The sequence below is a fragment of the Podarcis tiliguerta genome (assembly GCF_965153285.1).
Source record: "Podarcis tiliguerta genome assembly, chromosome: 1".
In the NCBI taxonomy this organism is placed as follows: Eukaryota; Metazoa; Chordata; class Lepidosauria; order Squamata; family Lacertidae; genus Podarcis; species Podarcis tiliguerta.
This window is the reverse complement of record NC_139534.1, coordinates 49,649,171-49,669,909: the sequence shown is the minus strand read 5'-3', so window position 1 is coordinate 49,669,909 and position 20,739 is coordinate 49,649,171. Positions and strand designations below refer to the sequence as shown.

Below are 20,739 nucleotides of genomic sequence, written 5' to 3'. Positions count from 1 at the left end.
AACAAATGGCAAAAACCATATGACACATTAACAGAAAAACTACCATCAACACAGTGCAGCCAGCCAAATGTCAGCACTTTTTAAGATCAATTGACTTGAACAAGATCTTAACTTGGAACTTAAAAGTTCATTGGACTGTGTTCATGATTTTAAAACAAACAAACAACCCCCCAAACCTATTCAGATGACATTATAAAAAGCAAAATTAAAAATATCTTTGAAAATTAGAAAATTATTGATGGTCTTAATGCAGAGTTGTAATTCCTCCTGGAGTTTTATTTAGAGCACTGTTTCCATCATGCTTTTATTGCATCACATGAGGGGTCAACATCTACTCTTCTGTCACCTATGGCAAAATTAGAGAGAAAGTTTGATTTTTTAAAATTTATTTTTTACTAAACCTTTCCTCCCAAAAGATCCCAGAGTGACCAACCACAAAAGATAAAATGCTAAAAAACATTTCAAAAGCAATTTGAATACGGATGCAGACTGGGAAAGATCTCAGCTTCAATGGCTTGTTGAAAGAGGAAGGTATTTACTAGGTGCCAACAAGACAACAGAGATTATGCTTGTCTAATATTCAAGGGAGGAAATTCAGAGAGTCAATGCTACATCACAAAATGCCCGATTCTTGCATGTGTTGAATGGACGTCCAAATAAGATGGTATCTGCAGGAGGCCCTTACCTGCAATGCCCAATGATCAACTGGTTATATAAGGGGTGGGATGATCTTTCAGGTAACCTGGTCCTCAGCTGCAAGATTCTCTGTGCTGCAAGATTCCAGCACTTGCAAATCCCAGCAGATACAAAAAGTGATTACTTCCTTCTAAAAATCCATTCTTTTTTCCTTTTAGTTTATTTTTATTAGTTCTCAAATTATTATAGAACCACGAAAACAGATGAACAATAATGAAAATTTCATAATATATCCAACTAAAGGCTTGGCATTTGAAACCTAAACATATTAAATGATAACACCCAATCTTAGATCATGACATCCGTATTTCTCTAGATGGCATGGGGAGAAATACCTATAAATCTGAAACTAAATTATATGATGCAAAATCTGTCTTCACCCCTCCCTGGAAGGATCACATTTCAGCAGCATAAACTGCCTTTTGGTTTCTCAATGCCATTTGGTGACAGGCACAATCCCGAAATCTCAGGAGCTTACTATTTATTTCATGGGACTTAAACCACATGAGGCCACCGGGAAGAAAAACTGATGTTTGCAAACGGCTTGCTTATAGATCATGAAATATTTGCGGCTAAGTGAGAGATAGCCTGATGTCCTGGGTCTCCTGGCAGTCTCAGCCATTCGCTCTCCACTGTGGGACCACTTAAAGAAGTTTAACAGAAGGGCAGCTAGGGCTAAGTGTCTTCCGTGATGACAAATTACTAATACACGGTTACTGGCATTTACCAGCAGCAGAGTAGCAATGCGAGTCTTGTTAAATCCCATATAATTATGTTTTTAATGCAGGAAATGCCTAGTGATTATTTTCCACTTTAACGTTTCCAATTCTTTATCAATTGAATGTGGAGTTACATACACTAAAGAGACCATTAGCGCCACTTTTTACATTTCATTCTTGGCGTATCACACACGTAGGGCTTTTTTTTTTTCCAGCTGGTGCTCACCGGAACTCAGTTCTGGCGCCTCTCAGGGGGGCACCATTGGCATTCTAAGAGAACAAGGGGAGATGTTCATGGAGTGCTGGCACCTCTTTTTCTAGGAAAAAAAGGCACTGCACACACACACACACACACACACACACACCATTAAGAGTCATGCATCCACCATATCCTCTTGTCCATCACCCAACACTCTTTGGGTATGAACTCCAAGTAAATTAAAAAAACAACAACCCAGCAACACTGTATAAACTTTCCCCTTTTTCCCTTTGTGCCCACCTTTGATAAAATGGGTGTCCCACGTGACCTCACTGTGCTGGCGGCAAAGTGGGAGTGGGCCCTAGCCCACAAAAGCTGCATGCGGCAATAACATGTATTAGCTTTGAAGATACCATAAGACAGGTATGGGGGACCTTTTACATCCTGGGTACTGCATTCCCTCAAGGACAGCCTTCCTGGGGCCACATGGAAAGAGCCAGAGGCAAAAGGTGGGTGGAACAAGGTATGTGACTCTTACCTATGTACAACAGTCTACGTTTTGGCCATGCAAAAGTCAGAGGTTGCGACACATACACACCCCTGCACACACATCTCTTCATCCTTTTTCCAAGCAAGCAAGAGCCTTGGTCACATTTCAATGGCATCTTCCAGCCAGGCAAAGGCATGTGAGGTGGTCTGGAGTGGGGCCGTGGAGGGGTGTGGCTTGGGGAGAGCTCTGAAGGACACAGAGAGAGGACCAGAGAGCTGCATTTGACCCCTGGGCCCAAGGTTCAAGCAAGTGGGTGAGCTGCCATAGGACAAGGGTGGAAGACCTGAGGCCCTCCCATCAGCCCCAGCCAGTATGGCCAATGGTGAGGGATGATGGCTCCAGCAACGTCTGGAAGGCAGCAGGGTCATGATCCTTGCCGTAGGAGGCCCCGAGGGCTGAGTCTCTGTAATGGCTGATGATAGAGTGAAGCATTGCCTCTAGCTATTCGCGGTTGGAGCTAAGACCCCACTTGGTAGCTTGTTCTTGTGGTTGCTTTGATTTTCCTTTCCCTGTTCATCAATAAGCAGCCTCTTGTTTGGGGCCTGCAAAGTGAGTAACTTATACTAAATAAGAACGTGGCAGTCTTACTGAGAAGTTGGGAATAAAGCAGGGAAAGTGTTAGGAATTACTGAAGACAGGGTGCGTGCGAGGTGGGAATTAGACCCAGGAACTCGATAATTCCTGCAAGGAGAGTTACGGTAATATTTCACTTGGGAGTCGGACACCCACATGTTCAGGAGTGGCTCTTTAAAATGATCAACTACTCAGTGCTTTAAAATGGGTGATGATCTCTTGGCTGTTTGTTGTATTTTATCGAGAGTTTTATTGTAAGCCACTTAAAAGCTTGCACTCAAGCAGAACATAAAATGTTGTTAAATACAAGAGAGACTTACAAGGCCTGCTGATTTTCCAAGTTATCACATTTTCACACCCCTTAACGGAATAGTGGAGAATACCCAAACAACCAAGTTGCCACTTGTGCACATATAATTCCATATACACTAATACATTGTGCTCCCCCGGACTACATTTAGTATTTTTGTTGGAACACATGCTGCTACCAGTTGGTGTTATACATACAGATGACTATTATTGAATAGCTTGCCTAGTGGAGACTGCAGTTATTATGTAATACCCTAGCAGAATGGATTCATCACTGAGGAAGGAAGCTGACACAGGGCAGTCCAAGCTCCCTATTAATACTGTCTGAAACCACCACACACACACACACCCCGCAAAATGATTTTTTATTACATCTATTTTTCACCGCTACCATTTTATCCTCACAATAACCCTGTAAGGTAGGTTAGGCTGAGAGAAAGTGACTGGCTCCAGGTCACCCAGTGAGCTGAGTGGGGATCTGGACCCTTGTCTCCCAAGATCCTAGTCCAACCATCTACAGGCTCTCCATTGTGGGATGCAGTGGCGTAGCGTGGGTTGTCAGCACCCGGGGCAAGGCAAGTAATTTGCACACACACCCCCCCGCTGCACTGTCCCTCCCCCAGATAGTCCCTCGCTCTCTCTCCACACCGCACCGCACGCCTGGCACCCTCCCCTCCACAGTGGGCGGCGACCCGGCGGCTCGGATCGGATTTGCACAGCCAGCACTGCAGTGAGAGAGAGTGAGTGAGCCAGGTAGGGGCAGAGAGCTGCGAGTGCAATTGCGCCCCCCCCCCCCCCGATGTTGCGCCCGGTGCGGCCGGCCCCCCCCCTGCACCCCCCACGCTACGCCACTGGTGGGATGACATCTATGCTCCCATACTTCGTGAATAACAACGTGGGTTTCTCTCTGATCTGACCAAGAGCTCCTGGTCTTACCTTTGTGGCATGAAAAGGATCTGTATTGCACAGAAGGCCATATCACATGAAGGTATCAGAAGAGGTAATCCCATTTTAAATTTCAATTCCTACCAATTCCACCCTTAGTCTAACCACCCAAAAGTATCAGCCAATGAGAAATTGATTTTGTTTTTTGGCAGTACGGCTTCTTCAGCTGCTGTTTCCTCCTGGTTTATGCCCTTTTCCTCCCAATCCAGTTTCATAATTAAACTCCATGGTGGGATAGGTACTACCCCACCTGTGCAGATGGTGGGGGTGGGGGTGGGTAGTCAGGAGTGTCAAGGTGGATAAGGCTCTGCTATCTTTATTCCCAGATTCTTTTGCAACACAAATTGCTACATATACTGTCGGATGTCAGAACCACTCGGCCCTGAGCTTCTGAGTTTGCATGACAAGGAATGGCAGGATTCACTATTTCTCATTATAAACCAGTTTGTAACTTGTAACAATGCAATGAATATTAATAGTGTTTTTTGCTGACGATCTAACTTGAATGCCAAGCAGCTTTGGCTGGATTTCTGAGCAGGTGCTGCATTTGACTTAGAGTCAAGCAATCAGGTTGGAGTCTTGGGAGGAAGGACGTTACGGAGAACATAGGGGAGAGACTTGCCACAACCCCAGAAAGCGCAGCTGCCTGTATGAGCCTACCAGCCTGTTAAGATTATCTTTCAGGGCTCCACTCCAGGGTTCATCTAGTAAGAAACTTAGGCTGACTGTATGATGCAAAGCAGAGACCCCTTGGTGGTTGCCCCAGTCCTCTGGAGGTATTTTTCTCCCTCTCTCATAATGCTAGAACTGTGCTGAATGTTGGATGGTGCACAAAAGAAAGAAGAATTCCATTGTGGAATTCGCTCCTACAAGAAGGATGGATTGCTTTAAAAGCGTTTTAGACAAATTCACGCTGGCATAGGCTATCAATGGGTACTAGCTATGATGGTTACACTCTACCTCCACAAATCTGTTGATATGCAATGGTCTTTGGATAGCTGGAGGAAAATCATGCTGGGCTTCAATAGTAATAATTGTTTTATTATTTGTTGGTTTTGATAGAAGAGTCTAATGACTGAAAATTGGGTAAGGCAGTGTATAAGTGTTTAAAATAACTGGAGAAGCTGGAATTCAGTAGTGTAGAGCTATGCTACAATAAAATAGCCCTTGAGCAATCTTATAATAATAATAATATACGGTAATAATTTATTTATTATAACCCACCCATCTGCCTGGGTTTCCCCAGCCACTCAGGGTAGCTCCCAACAGAATATTAAAAACACAATAAAACATCAAACATTAAAAACTGCCCCCTGTCCCCCAAAAACAGTACTTCGGTCTTGTCAGGATTCAGCCTCAGTCTGTTAGTCACCATCCATCCTCCAACTGCCTTCAGGCACTCACACAGGACATTCACTGCCTTCACTGGTTCTGATTTCAAAGAGAGGTAGAGCTGAGTGTCATCTGCATACTGATGAACACCCAGCCCAAACCCCCTGATGATCTCTCCCAGCGGCTTCATATAGATATTTAAAAGCATGGGGGAGAGGACGGAACCCTGAGGCACCCCACAAGTGAGAGCCCAGGGGTCTGAACACTCATCCCTCAACACCACTTTCTGGACACGGCCCAGGAGAAAGGAGTGGAACCACCAAATAACAGTGCCCCCAGCTCCCAGCCCCTTTAGACGGTCCAGAAGGATGTTATGGTCAATGGTATCAAAGGCCACTGAGAGATCCAGCAGAACTAGGAAACAGCTCTCACCTTTGTCCCTAGCCCGCCGGAGATCATCAACCAGCGCGACCAAGGCAGTTTCAGTCATGTGTGCGAAGAAATATTCAGCTCTCCACATGCCTAGTGCCAAGAGGTGGCCTCATCTCCATGTGGTTAGAGGGGGAAATCTGAGGTGGGACCAAGTAGGAAGCAGTTGGCTGTTTTCTACCCTTGGGGTGTGGGAAGGAATGCATCTCCATGTTCACGCAGGCCTGCCTGTGCTCCACTGCCTTTGGACGGGGGCAGCAAAAACCAGCTTTTGATCCTATTTCTCTTTCTTTCTCTTTGTTCCCAGGGTGAGTTGCTTAGTCCGTGTCGGTGCGACGGGTCAGTGAAATGTACACATCAGCCTTGTCTGATCAAATGGATCAGTGAGAGGGGATGCTGGAGCTGCGAGCTGTGTTATTACAAGTATCACGTCATTGCCATAAGCACAAAGAACCCCCTGCAGGTAAAGGTACTAGAGATTATTTCAAAGTCCTTTCTTCTATTGTTTTGCCTTTTTTTAATGCTTTCCTCTCATCGTGTGTGTGTGTGTGTGTGTGTGTGTGTGGCGTTATTCATTGTATCATACCTTGCACAGTGAATGACAGAATTGCTCTTTCCCATTTTATTTATTATTTTGAAACCTCTGCAAAGATGTTTATGAATGTTTAATAATATAATCAGATTTTTAAACACACACACACACACACACACACACACAACTACAACAACAACAACAACTCATCTTTTTATTTGTTCAGCCTTGGTCATCAAACCAAAAAAGTCTCCTATTATGTCCAGAAGATTCTCAGAATCAAGCTAAGACGAGGCTTCAGTAACATCCGCACAGCCCACAGGCGGAATTATAATGTCAGCTGCCTTTTCTCCAGCTCCAGGATCTATCTTCCTTTTTCATTTTCAGCTGGCACAGTTTGCACAGCCTTTTCTTAAATACTGCCAGGGGCTCGCTTGAGAGATGGCACTGGATGTATGTTTCACTTACTGTCACAATGCATTATGGGTTTCCTGGGCTTGCCATTCTTGGGCTATTCTTATTTTGATGTATAGCAACATTTGCTGCTTGAGCCAAGCAGGTGGCGTCCAGCCGTCCGCTGGGTCAGAAGCTCTTTCGCCAGCACAAGGGTCCAGCTGAATTCCACTCAATGTTCCTAAGAGGCCATCATCCCTCTAAGTCCCAAAACATGTCGGTTCGATATTAGAGCCCTTTAGCACTGCGGAGGCATCGCTCTTACACAATTAGCTGAAACAGGAATTAAAACGGAAACTGCACACAGGCATTTAAAAGAGTCCTTTTGTAAAGAAACCAGCCCTGGACCTATTGCACTGGAAAAATTACTGACAAGTCACAGGTACCCCTTCCTTGGGGAAGCTTGGGGCAACTGCAAGCATTCTTGGATGATGCAGGTTATTTAGATCCATTCCAATCTGGGTTCAGGCTTGGTTACCTCACTGCAAGAAGTGAGGGGAACCAGGCAGAGGGCCTTCTTGGTAGTGGCACCCGCCCTGTGGAACGCCCTCCCATCAGATGTCAAGGAAATAAACAACTTTTAGAAGACATCTGAAGGCAACCCTGTATAGGTGTCAGGGACTGGACTGGGAAGGAATGATGGAGACCACCACCACCCCTGCAATTCCCAGAGAAGTGTGAGACAGTATGAGTGCACACTATGCACAATTCAGGGACACGTGGAAACAAAATGACTGGATTGTGGGCAAAGCAGCTTTTCTTCCCTGGGTGTAAGACTTCAAGCACTCTGATTTAAAATTAGTATGTGCTTTAAGAGGGGGGGGGGAGTATCTCGCTCCTATCATTAAAAAAACAGACCAGGTTGCTCTTGATTTGAATACAGCATAGCTTCAGAAATAAAGACCAGATACAAATTAACCACAATGGCAGTCAGTACCCAACACTGTCAAATGAGCTGGCAGGGAAGAAAATGAAGATGAAATGGTTCCCTTTTATGAGTTCATTTCTTTACTGCGTTCTCAAAACAATATCAGTGCAGCCTACCGGTGCTACCGAATATTTGTTTTATGCTAGACTCTGACATTAAAAAACAAATAGAATATGCTATGTATTCTGGTCACGTCCACTTAGGGTAAAACAAGTGTGTGTGTGTGTGTTAGTATACTGCACCCACATAGATATTCCATTACCATTCATAAATCTGAGAGGCACAGTTTCGTTCATGTCACAACAAAGTGATATGCCGCAGTTGGAGTGTTGGACTAAGGTGTAGGAGACATGGGTTCAAATGCCCATGAAGCTCAGCAGGTGACCTTGGGCCAGTCACTTCCTCTCAGTTTAACCTCCTTCATGGGGTTGTTGTGAGGAGAAAATGGGGGAGAGGAAGAACCACGTATGCCACCTTGAGGTCCTTGGCGGAAAGGTGGGCTATAAATATTATAATAATATTCCAAGTATTTGAACAAATTACTAAAATCTTACCTGCATCCTACATGGCTGGAGTTTTTTCAGGCTTGGTATGTGTTTGATTTCACACCAATCAGCTGGCAGGTAGCTCACTGAAAACCATCATTCAAGTGGCAGAGGAGCTGTGTGTCTCTTGCACTGCCCTATTCAATTTATAACAAATAGTCCTATTCAGGCATTCAAAAGAATGTGTGAGGGCTTAAACTGGTGAGGGAGAAGAGGCCTGTGTGCACCACTGCTGACTCTCTTCTGTTGACTACTCAGAAGGTCTGAAGGGGACTTCTAAATGCTTTGGGCTGAATGTCTTTACAAGCCTCCTCCTCCTCACCTTATCAGGGAGTGTCACATGTCAGAAGGAGTACATTTGGCTCCCTTCAGACCTTCTGGGAAAGTCAAGAGTGGTGGTGGTGCTGGAGTGGGTGTGCCCATAGCACATGGGGACACTGAGGGCTGGGCTGGCCTGGCCTGCGTGCCTGAAATATACTCGGAGTCGAGAGCGGATTTCATGCTCTTAATTCAGTTCATAGTGGTCAGGAGGAATGGAAGTTCCCCCAGAATGTCTGCTTTATATACATTATTTACACAATGGGCCCCACGTGATTGGCTAATTCCGGGATTCTCCTGTAGGCCAATCAGGTTGCGGATTCACTCCCACCAGGAGCTGGATTGGGTGGCTCCTGTGGACCAATCAGACTGCTGCATTCTGAATCCTATTGTTCTAGGACCAATCAGACTGCTTCATTTTGGGTCCTATTCAACTCAGTACATAACAGTGCCCCCTGCTTCCTCCGCTCCCCAGTTTAAGCTACACTGTTTCTTTTGAGCAGGGGTAGTAACCATGTGATGCAGAAAACCTGCGGTTTGACCAGGAAAATTAGAACCCCCCCCCCATTACACAATCAAATGTAGTCGGAAACACTGGGCAGAAGAGCACAATTAATTATTGTTTTATGCCACCCTCCCTCCCAAGAATTCAAGGCAGTATATGTTGGGACAGTCTTCCATTGCATCCTCACAGCATCCTTGTGAGGTAGGTTTAGGCTGAGAAAGTGGAGATTGGCCCTAGTAGGATTTGTGGCTGAGCCTTCCCAGTTTAAGTCCAGCTCTCTGAGCCGCTCTGTGCTACGTTATGCTCTCCTGAAAGGGATGCATCTTTGAGAGCATGTTATACCAAGGAAAGGAGCTGCTTCTCATTGTTTCCTGGGAACGTGTCATGGCACTGATTTTGATCTATAACTCCATTACTGGCTTGAGCCGAAGATACCTCAGAGGGTACCCCACAGCTAAGTCCCAACACAATCTCTGAGATCAAAGAAGAGCGGCCTCTTTTTCTTTTCTATTAATAGTTTTTATTGTGCTTTTTAATCAGCTTTACAACAACATATGCAGGTGCCACGCCGCAAGTCCAATTTTGTAGAACGATCCAAATCCCTCTTCACTTTCTGCCCCCTGACCCCTCCAGTTCCCTTTGTGGCTCAGTATCCGGAGTGCTCCAGAACCAGTCAGCATAATAAACAGTTCTAACTATTAGCTTTAAAGAAAAGGGAAGGAAGGGAAGGATAAAGAATAGAAGAAACAGAGAAAGGAAGAAAGCAGTAAAATAAAGGGTTTCTTATTGATTTCCCATATCCCACTATGGGAAATGGTCTCACTTGGCTATAATCATGTGAGGCAGAAGACCCTCCTTGATGTTATGCAGCCATGCATGGGGAAGGGGGTATGTCTGCCACAGGGCAAGCTGCCAAAAGCATGTAGGCATGAGTGGCCTGTGTCACACTGCAGAATAAGGTCCTGTGTTTTGAAGGGCTGCCAGAGGACAGTTCTCTGTTTCTTAGTCCTTTGTTTGAGGGCTGCCTGGTCCAACCCTGCGTCCACTGCAACAGTGCTGGGCAGTTCAAAAGAGCCCTTATAGATTCCTTGTTGTGTTTTGCTTTTTTAACATCTGCATTTACAAATCTGCAAATGCTATCTAGGAATGTAGCGTTCCTGAGATCCAGTGTGGGGAAACAGCAGCCAGCATACACCATACATAGCTTGAGCCAGTTATCAGTGCAGACTGCACAGCCTGTAAAACAGAGAATACACAGAATGGCCTTGCTGCTTTTTAATTAAAAAACAACAACCCAGCCACCAATCAAGCATCCTCCCCAAATAAAACCACTTGTGCAGGTCCAAAAGTGATTTCCGGGAACCCTGACATATCCTCGGAACACTTCATTCCCAGGCAATCTTGTACATTCATGTAACTGGCCAGAAAATCATGCTTGGAAGGTTTCTTGCGTCAGTGAAGTGGCCACTTAGCTTGAATTTACGCCCATTAAATGTGCCTTTTCTACTCTGTATAGCTGGGGGTGGGGGTTTCATGGGAAAAGGTAACATTTTTCTCTGATGGCCCTAATCAGAGCATAACCTTAATAAACAAGCTAGCAGTCCATCTGTGTGATACAATGGACATTTCACCAAAGGACAGAAGGTCATGCTAGGCCCAAAATACCACACAAATAGTCTTATAGAGGAGCTATATATAAGATGCCCCTTGGTTAAAGGAATACTGAAAGCAGGCTCCTTTAATCTAATTTCTAATGCATTTGTGGGGCAAAAAATTCTCTAGATGAATCCCCGAATGCTAAGCATGGGATCTCAGAGGCTGCTTCATTAGGTGGACTTCTTTTTTGCAGGAGCTGCTTTGCATTACTCTATATCACAAAACTGGAACTTGAATATATAGAAGGATTAAGGCAGTGAACCTGTTGCCCTCCAGATGCTGCTGGACAGCAGCTCCCATCAGCCCCAGCCAGCATGGCCCATGATCAGGCATGATGGGAGTTGTAGTCTAGCAACACCTGGAAGTTCAAAGGTTCCTCATCACTGAAATAAGATCTACCCCCTACCAATTCCTACCTTCACACATTTTTGCCTGTAGGTGGTGGTGCTTTGTATTGGCGCTGCCCTCTTTGCTTTCATTTTTATTTTGGCATATGAGTTTTGTTGATTCTCCCTTCTGCGCTTTTCCTGGATGGCTGCTGCGTCAGCTCGCTCGCTTCTCTTCATGGCACTGCTTGCCAGGCTGCTCTGATGAGGCAATGATACAGTTAGCCTATTTTAGCCTTGTGAGTGTGTCAGCAATCTAGCCTTGGGTTTGCAAAGGCCCTCTGTGATCTCAGGATGTCAGATGCAGGCATATCACAGTGATTCTGAGGGCAATTAGCTGAACTGTTCTGATGTCATTATCTCAGCTGCTCTGATGTCACAGAAGGCTTTGCAAACATGACTCCTCAGGGGCCATGGAGAAAGCTTTTTATTCTGAGCGCCAAAATTTAGGAGCAACATTAGGTTAAGTTATACAGCACTGGCATGTATTTGCTGCAAGGGCTTTCAAACCATTCCTTGACAAAGCCAGAAACATACATGACACTTTCTGCTTATAAGGGATGTGCTTGACTAGCAGTTCAAGGGGTCTGCATCATTCTTGTTGCATTCATTGATAAGACAATGCTTCCAAAGGGGGGGGGGGGAGGCAGTTCAGCATAATCCTACAGTTCTGTTCAGAAGTGCCATTGAGTTCAATGGGGCTTTCTCTCAGGTACATGGTACATATAAAATCACAGCCTTTCACAAACAGTTGCATTCCTTTCCACACCCAAAGAGCTGTTGTTGTGATCATAGAGCAACCAGATAATGGTGCTCAGAGCAGGACAAAGGACAGCAGCCATGAAGTGTGTAGAGAATCTAAGATGCTGTACTATAAAACTGGTAAGAACAAACATGGATGTTTTTGCTGTTAAACGAAACCTTTTATTGAAATTTCACACCATCTAGAAGAGAAGCACAGGGCAAAATGCACACATCCTCAGATACTTCAAAATCTATCTAGCCAGAAGATGAGATGTTTAAAAATAATTTGTAAAGCCTATTTTCACAGATGGATGTCATAACAGAGTGAGTAAATGGAAGGTTACTTGAACCAATCTCACACACTATTTTGCCAGCCAAACATGTAATGTTGGCTGGTAAGTTCCTGGTTTTAGTATATTTCACAATGTTGTCCTCTGTAAATAATAATCACAGGGGCTCTGCACCTATTAAACAGCTATGGAAGAGCGAGAGTAGCACATTACAAAGTACTATAAAAAGTCATAGCCACAAGAGGCCTGGCCTCTTCAAGGATTTTGTAGGCATTTCCCTTTATATTTTATTTTTAAAAGTACAGTTCTGGGATTATTATTTTTTATCCCTTGTATAATGTCAATTTTTGTGTGACGTGAGTAAAAATGTACACGGCAAAAATGAAATAATCTCTCTCTCTCTCTCTTTTGGAAACCTGGTCATTTCTTATCCCATCAAATGATTTTACACACACACACACACACACACACCTATTTCTCTTTCTTTTTCATCTTTTTGACACTGCCATGAGTTTCTTGGGCTTTCCAAATAGGCGGGTGGCAACACGAAGAGTTGGACATGACTAAACGACTAAACAACAACAATGACACAGTTGTGGACCCCACCTCCACCCATTCTCCCCGGGCTCTGAAATGCAGAAGAGTAGTCAGACCAATGAAATTTGGCAAGTGGATTTCATATTTGCTCCCAGTGGTGGAAGTTCTAGACTGGGGACTGACTGCTGTTTTTCTTCAAAAGAAAAGTGATCAGTTTAAGCTTAAAAGTATGGATATAGTGATGCACAGTTTGATCCTTAGGGCTATAGCTGCATCCCCATCCCCTGGGAACCATTAAAAAGCCCCTGCTTGGTCATGCACAGAGAGCCTCACACCCTTTAGGCCACTCAGGATCGCTCCTTTCAAATTATGATGTGCCCATGCCATCGTTACTCGTCTGTGCGCCATGGGCAAATGAATTTTACTACCACCATGGCATGTTCCCATGCTAGTTTCTGCAAAACTAGCCATGACCAATATTGTGAGAAAATCAAGAAAAAAAAATACTTAAGGTGTACTTAATCAATGCACCTACCCAACCCACTCGTAACAAAGCAGCCCATAAATGGATGGCAGTGGGCTATAGTCAAACAGTAGAATAGCAGAACGGAGAGCAGAACAAAGGCATGTGGCAAGATGTGATCCCATCTTTCTGATCTCCTGTTGCAGGCAGGCACGGGACTGCCCTTTTCTTCTGAAGTCTGTTGTCTAAAGAGCTGCTAGCCTCTGTTGCAGAAGTCCATGTGAAATGCTGTAGAGTGTTCTTTGGTAGCCACTGGTACCACTAACTAAGCAATTAATTCTCTACATCTTCTGCTTACGCTTCTCTTTTCTTTGTTGACTTCCCCTCCCTCTTCCCCCCATCCCCGCTGCTGTCTTGCAGTGGCAAGCCATTTCTCTGACCGTCATTGAAAAGGTTCAGATAGCGGCCGCCATCTTGGGTTCCCTCTTCCTTATCGCCAGTATCTCGTGGCTCATCTGGTCCACCTTCAGTCCTTCTGCAAAATGGCAACGGCAAGACCTGCTCTTCCAGATCTGCTATGGAATGTATGGCTTCATGGACATTGTCTGTATAGGTGGGTGACTGGATCTCAGTATGAAATGTAGTAACCATAGGCAGTGTTTTTTTCTGGGGGGCTGGACACAGGAGAACACAAACCCCTAAACATTTTGTGAATCTTGTACTTTTGTCCATTTACTGTATTTATTTTTCCAGATTTGAACTATAAAATTGTAATTTTCTTGAGTCAAATTGAGAAAAAAAAGCACTGACCATAGGAATTCACTTATAAGAAGGAATTGAGAGGTAGCTTCTTTGCTTTCTTTTGGGGGTGTGTGTCCAGAATGAAGTTTTGGTGCAACTCTTTTTGGACTCAACAGTATTGGTCCTGGTGGGCTTTTCAGAAGCATCCAAAGTTATCCTGTTTCATATGTAGCATCGTAGCTGAAGTAGACTCAGTCACTAGTCGGATCCAGTAGGACAGCTCCTGTCCTTTGACCATTGTGGGTCATCTAAGAAATTCCCCCAGACAAAGACATATTTACGGTAAATCTCTGCAGTCAGTGGTGTCCAAACTTTTTTCAAAGAGGGCCAGATTTGATGAAGTGAAGGGCCGTGAGGGCTGCCCAAAGGGGATTTTACCCCAGGATTTTACCCCAGGAAATAAACTGCCATGGGGGGGGGGATTAAACCAACCGGTGGGCCAGATTACACCCCCGAAATGGACTTTGCTTGGTTTAGGCCCAACGTGGATATCCCCAGTGCCTTGCTAAAGATAACTGTTGATAACTATTTTGAATCTGATTCTTTGGAATTTATCATAACTGCTGATGTGATAAATTCCAAAGAATTAGATTCAAAATAGTAAAAATGCAAATCCGTTGTATTTGCTAACTCTTATGCATTAAAAATATGAGACAGAAACTTACTTTGTAGGTTTGCGCATTTTGTTTTCTCAGATTATACTGTAAAATCTGATGTTTTAGATAGTGGAGTCTTGTTCAGAATTCAAACCTGCAGACCTAAGATTCATTTCAGTGACAATTTTAATGCTTTGAGAATCTGCATGTGCCAGCCCTGGTACTTGTTACCTAATTGAGGTGCTTGTCTATTCTGATCCCAAAATAATAAATTCCAGTATCCTCACACAAAAGAGAGAAAAATGGGGAACTGATGAGCATAATCAGTTGGCCTTCTCCTTTTGTGGGAGGCTTGCAACAGTGCCAGCCCACTACAAAGAAGAGAGGAAAACGAAGCCATTTCTAGGCAAAAAGAAACAGCCAGAAAAAGGAATGAAATGTTTGAAATAAATAAAACTTGGAGAAGGGAGGTTGATGAGGACAAGAAGCAGGTATTCCTCCTGATTTTGAAGGGTGTGCCACAAAGTGCTTGGGGGGTAGGACAGGACATGAAGGATACGAGAGAAACTTAACTGGGAACCGCTGCATGGCTGGCGGTGATTTCTGAGTCTTTCCCAAGAACATTGGAGGAGAAGCTTTCTTTAATTGACAGTGTGCCATAAATGTTCAATAAGCCATGGTATGTGTGGGCAGTGAACTAGTAAAAGGGGCAGTGAACTAGTAAAAATGAACAGGGTTTAAGTCAACAGTGAGTTTATTTGCAAGCCCTGGCATAGCTCACATGCTCTGTTGTGTAACTCTGGCATTCTTACCACTCCCATTTCTGTGGTTCTCATGACCCACCACAATTGACCAACCACCACTCAGCAAATATTGCCTTGTATGGAGGGCAACAGATTTTTCCACTAGTCAGCTACAAGCTGGTATCTACTCCAATCCAACCATATTGTCCACTTTTCTCTTTGGGATTTGGAGATCACCTGCTCGGAGAGCAACCATATTTAATGAACAATATCAGCTTCCCTGCCACCACACACCCTTTCCTTGCCACACCATCCCTTTTTACCCAGCTATGCAGGGGACAGGAAGAAGAAATTGTCTAAGTTCTCTTGCTTGGCTGCTGATGGGAACAGAGAACAGGTGGGTGGCTTGCAGTTGCCAGTAAGTAACATGATTAACATGGCTTTGGTAAAGCAGAAATTGTTGGCAGCAGCTGGAGCGCTCATCTGTCAGTGGAAGATAAGTATTCTATTTCCGTCCATGAAATGGATGCAAAACCAAGCAAAATATGCCAGTCCTTAATGAGGGGAGTGAAGAAAATGTTATGTTTAGATGGAAATCAGAGTGTGATTTCTCCGTTTCCCTTTCATGTGATTGTTGCATTGTAAATCTGATTGTTAGCTGGATGATAAATAGATAAAGTGGTATTCAACTACGTTCTGCTCAGAGCAGATCCATTGAAATCAACGTGCCTAACTGAGTCATGTTCATTCATTTCAATGTGTCTGCCCTGAGTAAAACTTACTTGAATACCACCTGAAGTCTTCCCCCAAACCCCGGTATATAGGTGCAGTGATAGGACAGACTTCATCTACTAAATTTCTGCTTATCGTGAAACGAAAGAGCACTGTCAGAGGAAAAAATGTGCCGGGGGAATGCATGAAACAGCAGAAAGTGTATTTTTGCATCTCTTCAAACAGCAACTTTTGCAATGAAAATAGAACCTCACAACAATTTGGCACCCTACCAGTTTGCACACAAAAAATGGGGGTGGATAGTCATGCCGCAGGGATATTGCGTTGCTTCAAGACGACAGGCTGTGTTGATGTTAACAGCTCCTCCTCCTTTGGCATGGCTTATAACTGCTAGCAAACTGGCAGCCTAGAAACCTCGGGTAAGAACCTTTTAAAATGCATATTGCCGGATGAGTTCCCATGTACCGATTCTGCAACGCAGGAGCTCGCCCCTCCTGCGAAGCACTTAAAAGGAGATGGTATCAAAAGGAAGCACAGCCAGCCCTTATGAGAAAGAGGCATTGGGAGTTTGCTCATTAGTGACAAATTAACCAGAAAGCAGGTATGTGGGGAAATGGATCGAGGCTCCCTGCAATTCATGGACGCTGCAGGCATTTTCTAGCAGGTACCTGTGACAGTCGCATAACCGTATTCCATACGGCCATCACAAAAGAGCTGAATGTGTGTTGGGTCAGGGATGGGGAGTGGTTGGACACTGTCCTATTTTCCCAGCAGCAGAATAATGCAGCTTGAGGGCTGGGGAAATGTGATACCCCTTTGACAGAGGAGCAGTATATGGATTTCTCACCAGCCATGGACATCAGCTGCACATTTATTGTTAAGAAAGGAAGACCCTTGCTGTTCTTATTTATTTAATCTAAAGCAACATTACTCACTTTGTAGGGCCAGAAGAAGAGGCTGTTTTTGGATGAACAGACTTGAAAGAAAACTACATAGGGAAATGACAGTTAGCAGTGGCGTAGCGTGGGTTGTCAGCACCCGGGGCAAGGCAAGTAATTTGTGCCCCCTAACCCGTGGATTTGCGCCCCCTAACCCTAACCCCCAGATGTTGTGCCCGGTGCGGCCGGGTCCCCCTGCACCCCCCACACCACGCCACTGACAGCACAAGACCACCCCATAACATCTGGATGCAATACAGTGGTATCTCGGGTTAAGTACTTAATTCGTTCCGGAGGTCTGTACTTAACCTGAAACTGCTCTTAACTTGATGCACCACTTTAGCTAATGCGGCCTCCTGCTGCTGCCGCGCCACCAGAGCACAATTTCTGTTCTCATCCTGAAGCAAAGTTCTTAACCTGAAGCACTATTTCTGGGTTAGCAGAGTTTGTAACCTGAAGCGTATGTAACCTGAAGCGTATGTAACCCGAGGTACCACTGTAGCGGGCTTTCGAGTTATGAATTACCATACTTACTGTGACTTGATACCCCTTCCCCCCTCTCTCTCTGCATATTGGAGCCTAGGAAACCTAAGCCCTCTAGCACTTTAGGAGCATAGGAAGCTATCTGGTAGCAGCTCAGACTGATGGTTTGTCCATCCCAGAGCTGAGTTTCTAGGGACTCAGACAGAGAACTCTTTCCCATCCCCTGCTACCAGATACTTCTGGCTAGAGATGGAACAGGGACCATACTGGATGCAAAGGTGCTCTATGGTGGTGCTCTATGATTGAGCTGGAAAAGGGGAAGAGACGCCAAAAAAGTAAGAGGTAATTACGTTTGGAGAACCATTTTCTGTGCAAGGTATGCCATTTGTGTATGCAATACATATAGCCGGTCAAAAAAAAAATCAACCTTCCAAACTCACACCACTGAGCTGAGCGATGATGACAGTTTGGAAGTTCACTGCACATTCCTGCAAGCACCTGGCCATTAATTAAATGGCAATTCAGATGCAGTTGTGTGTCTGGCTGCCTGTATCAGTGGAGGCTGCAATTAAGGAAGCTTGATCTTTGCAGATTCAAGTGGCGTTCAGGGTCAGCAGGGCTGGAAACCATCTCTCGTTGAACATCGGGAAGTGTCATCAGCTAATGAGAGAGGGAGGCCAGTGAGCAGCACGACTGGCCCGAGAGGGGCGCTGTGCATCACAAGACTTGATTTAACAGATGGCCCACACGGTGCTGTCACTCCATCCACCCACAGACCACCAGAGCTGCATACACAACAAGTGCGTCCCATGATTCGGTTTATTTCTTTTTGTTTTCCTGGCTGTGTCAGTTTACCTCATGCACAGCGGATGACTGAAATAGCAAAAGCAATTATGCAAATTGAGACTGAGGGCTTGGAGGTGATGGAGGGGGTGGGCTCTTGGGGAATTTGTCCCTTTACAGTGGGCAGTTTGCGTTACTGAAATTGACACTGGCTGCAGGGTAAGTGCAGTAAACACTGCCAGTTCAGAAAGATATTTTTCCAAAACATTGGGGGTGGGAAATAGTTTTAAAGCTGGAATAAATAAATATGGAGCAAATAGGCTTTGTTTTGTTTTTTTTACTCCATTACATGACCTGATCAATTTCAGCGTTTGACAGGGGATATACTGTACATAAGTTGAATAAAGGAAGATTAACGTGGCTATCGGATGGAGCAATTAGACTCCATGTTGCTGCATGGTCAACTGTAGCACATTTTGTATATGTGGTAATGTGAGCTGCTTGCCAGCCTTTACGTTTCTATATTTTTCATGCATAAATATGTACACTAATGCATGCTCACAGCTTCTTCATCAGATCCAGAGAGCCTTTAGCTCTTTGAAGAATCACTATTTTGCATCTGAACAGCTGGGGAGATGAAATTATAAGCAGAGTCATTCATCTGCCACTCCCTCCACCAGCTGGCAATTTTTGTAGACATCACTGTTGCCTTGGAGAAGGGTTGAAGCTCAGGGTCAGATCACGTGTTTTGCAGTGAAAGGTCCCACGTTCAATCCTTGGTCTCTCTGGGTAGGACTGTCTGAAACCTTGGAAAACTTCTGGCACCCACTGTAGATATATGAGCCAATGGTTTGACTCGGTATAGGGCAGCACTATTAAGTATAGTAATTTAATTCACTGAAATTGTAAATGCTTGTATGCATTACTATGTATTTAATTTTGGCTGGTTGGCAACTGAATTCTAGAGAGTCCTTATGTGGTTGGGTAATGTTGGTCACATGGGAGGCATCTAATGAAGGAGAGACACCATTTTATGTGAAGCAAGATGACTGTGTTTTAGAATCCACTGTCAACACTGCTAAGTTGAATGGAGTGTTGGAGTCCTTCTTCTCTGCTTGAAAGAAAGAGAGCAAAGCTGCAGGAGAAGGTGAAAGTGGGAAACTCTCCTAGGAGCTACAAGGCATGGCCTAACTGAGATACAGAAGGCTGAGTGCTGAGCTCTGGAAAGAGATGAAAATACTGCTGTTTGGAAGTTAGAAGAGACTGTAAGCCCATGCTTGGATGAGCATGTGACTGTAAATATTATGTTTTAATTCATCTATAACTATTAGTTTCTGCAAGTGAAGTCTAGACATTGGTTTAATTTCCAAAGAAGGGTGTCAAGTCATATATATGAGCTTTTTAGCTGTGTTTTTGCTGCCTTTACTTCAAAAAGGACTCAGGCACTCCATTGCAAACCAGGAACCGCAGGCCTCCAGACTTTTCTGTAAGTCCGGCTGCTGACAGTCAAAGGAAGGCAGAGTTAGGCAGTCCATTCAGCAACCCCTCTGCACAATTGCAGGTAATAGAACAACAGATCAATAGCCAATTAAAACGGATATGTGGTGCTTGATCTTTTGTGGCTTGATGGGAAAGGAAATTAATGGGGGAGCTGCCTGTCGACGCTCACAATTCAGGATCTCCTGTCAGGACTAATGGCGACTTACTTTTAATGGTGCTGCCTGTTTCGACTGGGCATTGTTTAAAACGTGCCAGGCTGGAAGAACCTTTGACACTTCCTTCTGCTATCCTTTATACGTCAAACGCAGGTAGGCAGAGAAAGAAGAGAATGATGCACACAGCAAAGATAAGAGCAACACTGAGGAAAAACCACACAAAAGCTGCATTTCTTTCTTGGACAAGACTGAATGGTGTTTATAACAACAAAACTTGTCCCAGTAGCTCTATAGCCCTCTCCATCCTAAAGCAGAAAATTGGCAGGGGCTTGTGCTGTCACCTGCTATACTCCTGAAAGGGCTTCAAGGATCTGAAAGAGCTTCTAAGCACATTCCGCTGAACGTTTGTAGATGCATCCTCACAATCAAGAACCTTATGCTGTCAGGTTCCTGATCACAAGGAGGCAACAAGACTTGTCCAGCTGAATGCACTTAGACGCAGCATTCAGACCTCCCTGCTCAGTCTGGGACAGTCAATGGTCAAGTGGGTGTCCCTGGCCCACACAGGGATGTGTAGGGGGATCCAGTCATTCCACCCTACATCGCCGAAATTGGGCCTTTGCAATTGGATTTCATTTGCCGTGCTTGCGCTTTGCCTGACATTTTCCTCTCTCATGGAGAGGGTGTCCATTTGCATCATGCCCAAAGGTCACTCGTAATGGCCTGGTCTGAGGTCAGCTGGCATCATCCTGAGGCAAAGACCTGCCAATCATGACATACCTCTTGGAGGCACTGCTCTCCCTTTTGTCCAAGTGAACCACTTCCACCACAAAGCCATGATTGGGTTATCCATGGGCAATCCACCACATTATATCTGGTGTTGCACCAAACATTTCCCA

The 20,739-nt window shown here is 44.7% G+C and overlaps 1 protein-coding gene across 2 annotated transcripts in view; it reads left to right on the top strand.

Moving 5' to 3' along the window:
• The window catches only part of MARCHF4 (membrane associated ring-CH-type finger 4), a 118,734-nt gene that overhangs the window by 88,858 nt on the left and 9,137 nt on the right, over positions 1–20,739 (top strand). Inside the window, exons 2-3 of one of the 2 annotated variants that reach the window (XM_083431026.1) lie at positions 6,060–6,215; positions 13,530–13,722. In XM_083431026.1, coding sequence (XP_083287152.1) covers positions 6,060–6,215; positions 13,530–13,722 — 349 coding nt within the window. Of the gene's footprint in view, positions 1–6,059; positions 6,222–13,529; positions 13,723–20,739 lie in introns of both variants that reach the window. The other variant, XM_083431025.1, reaches the window with a different exon arrangement.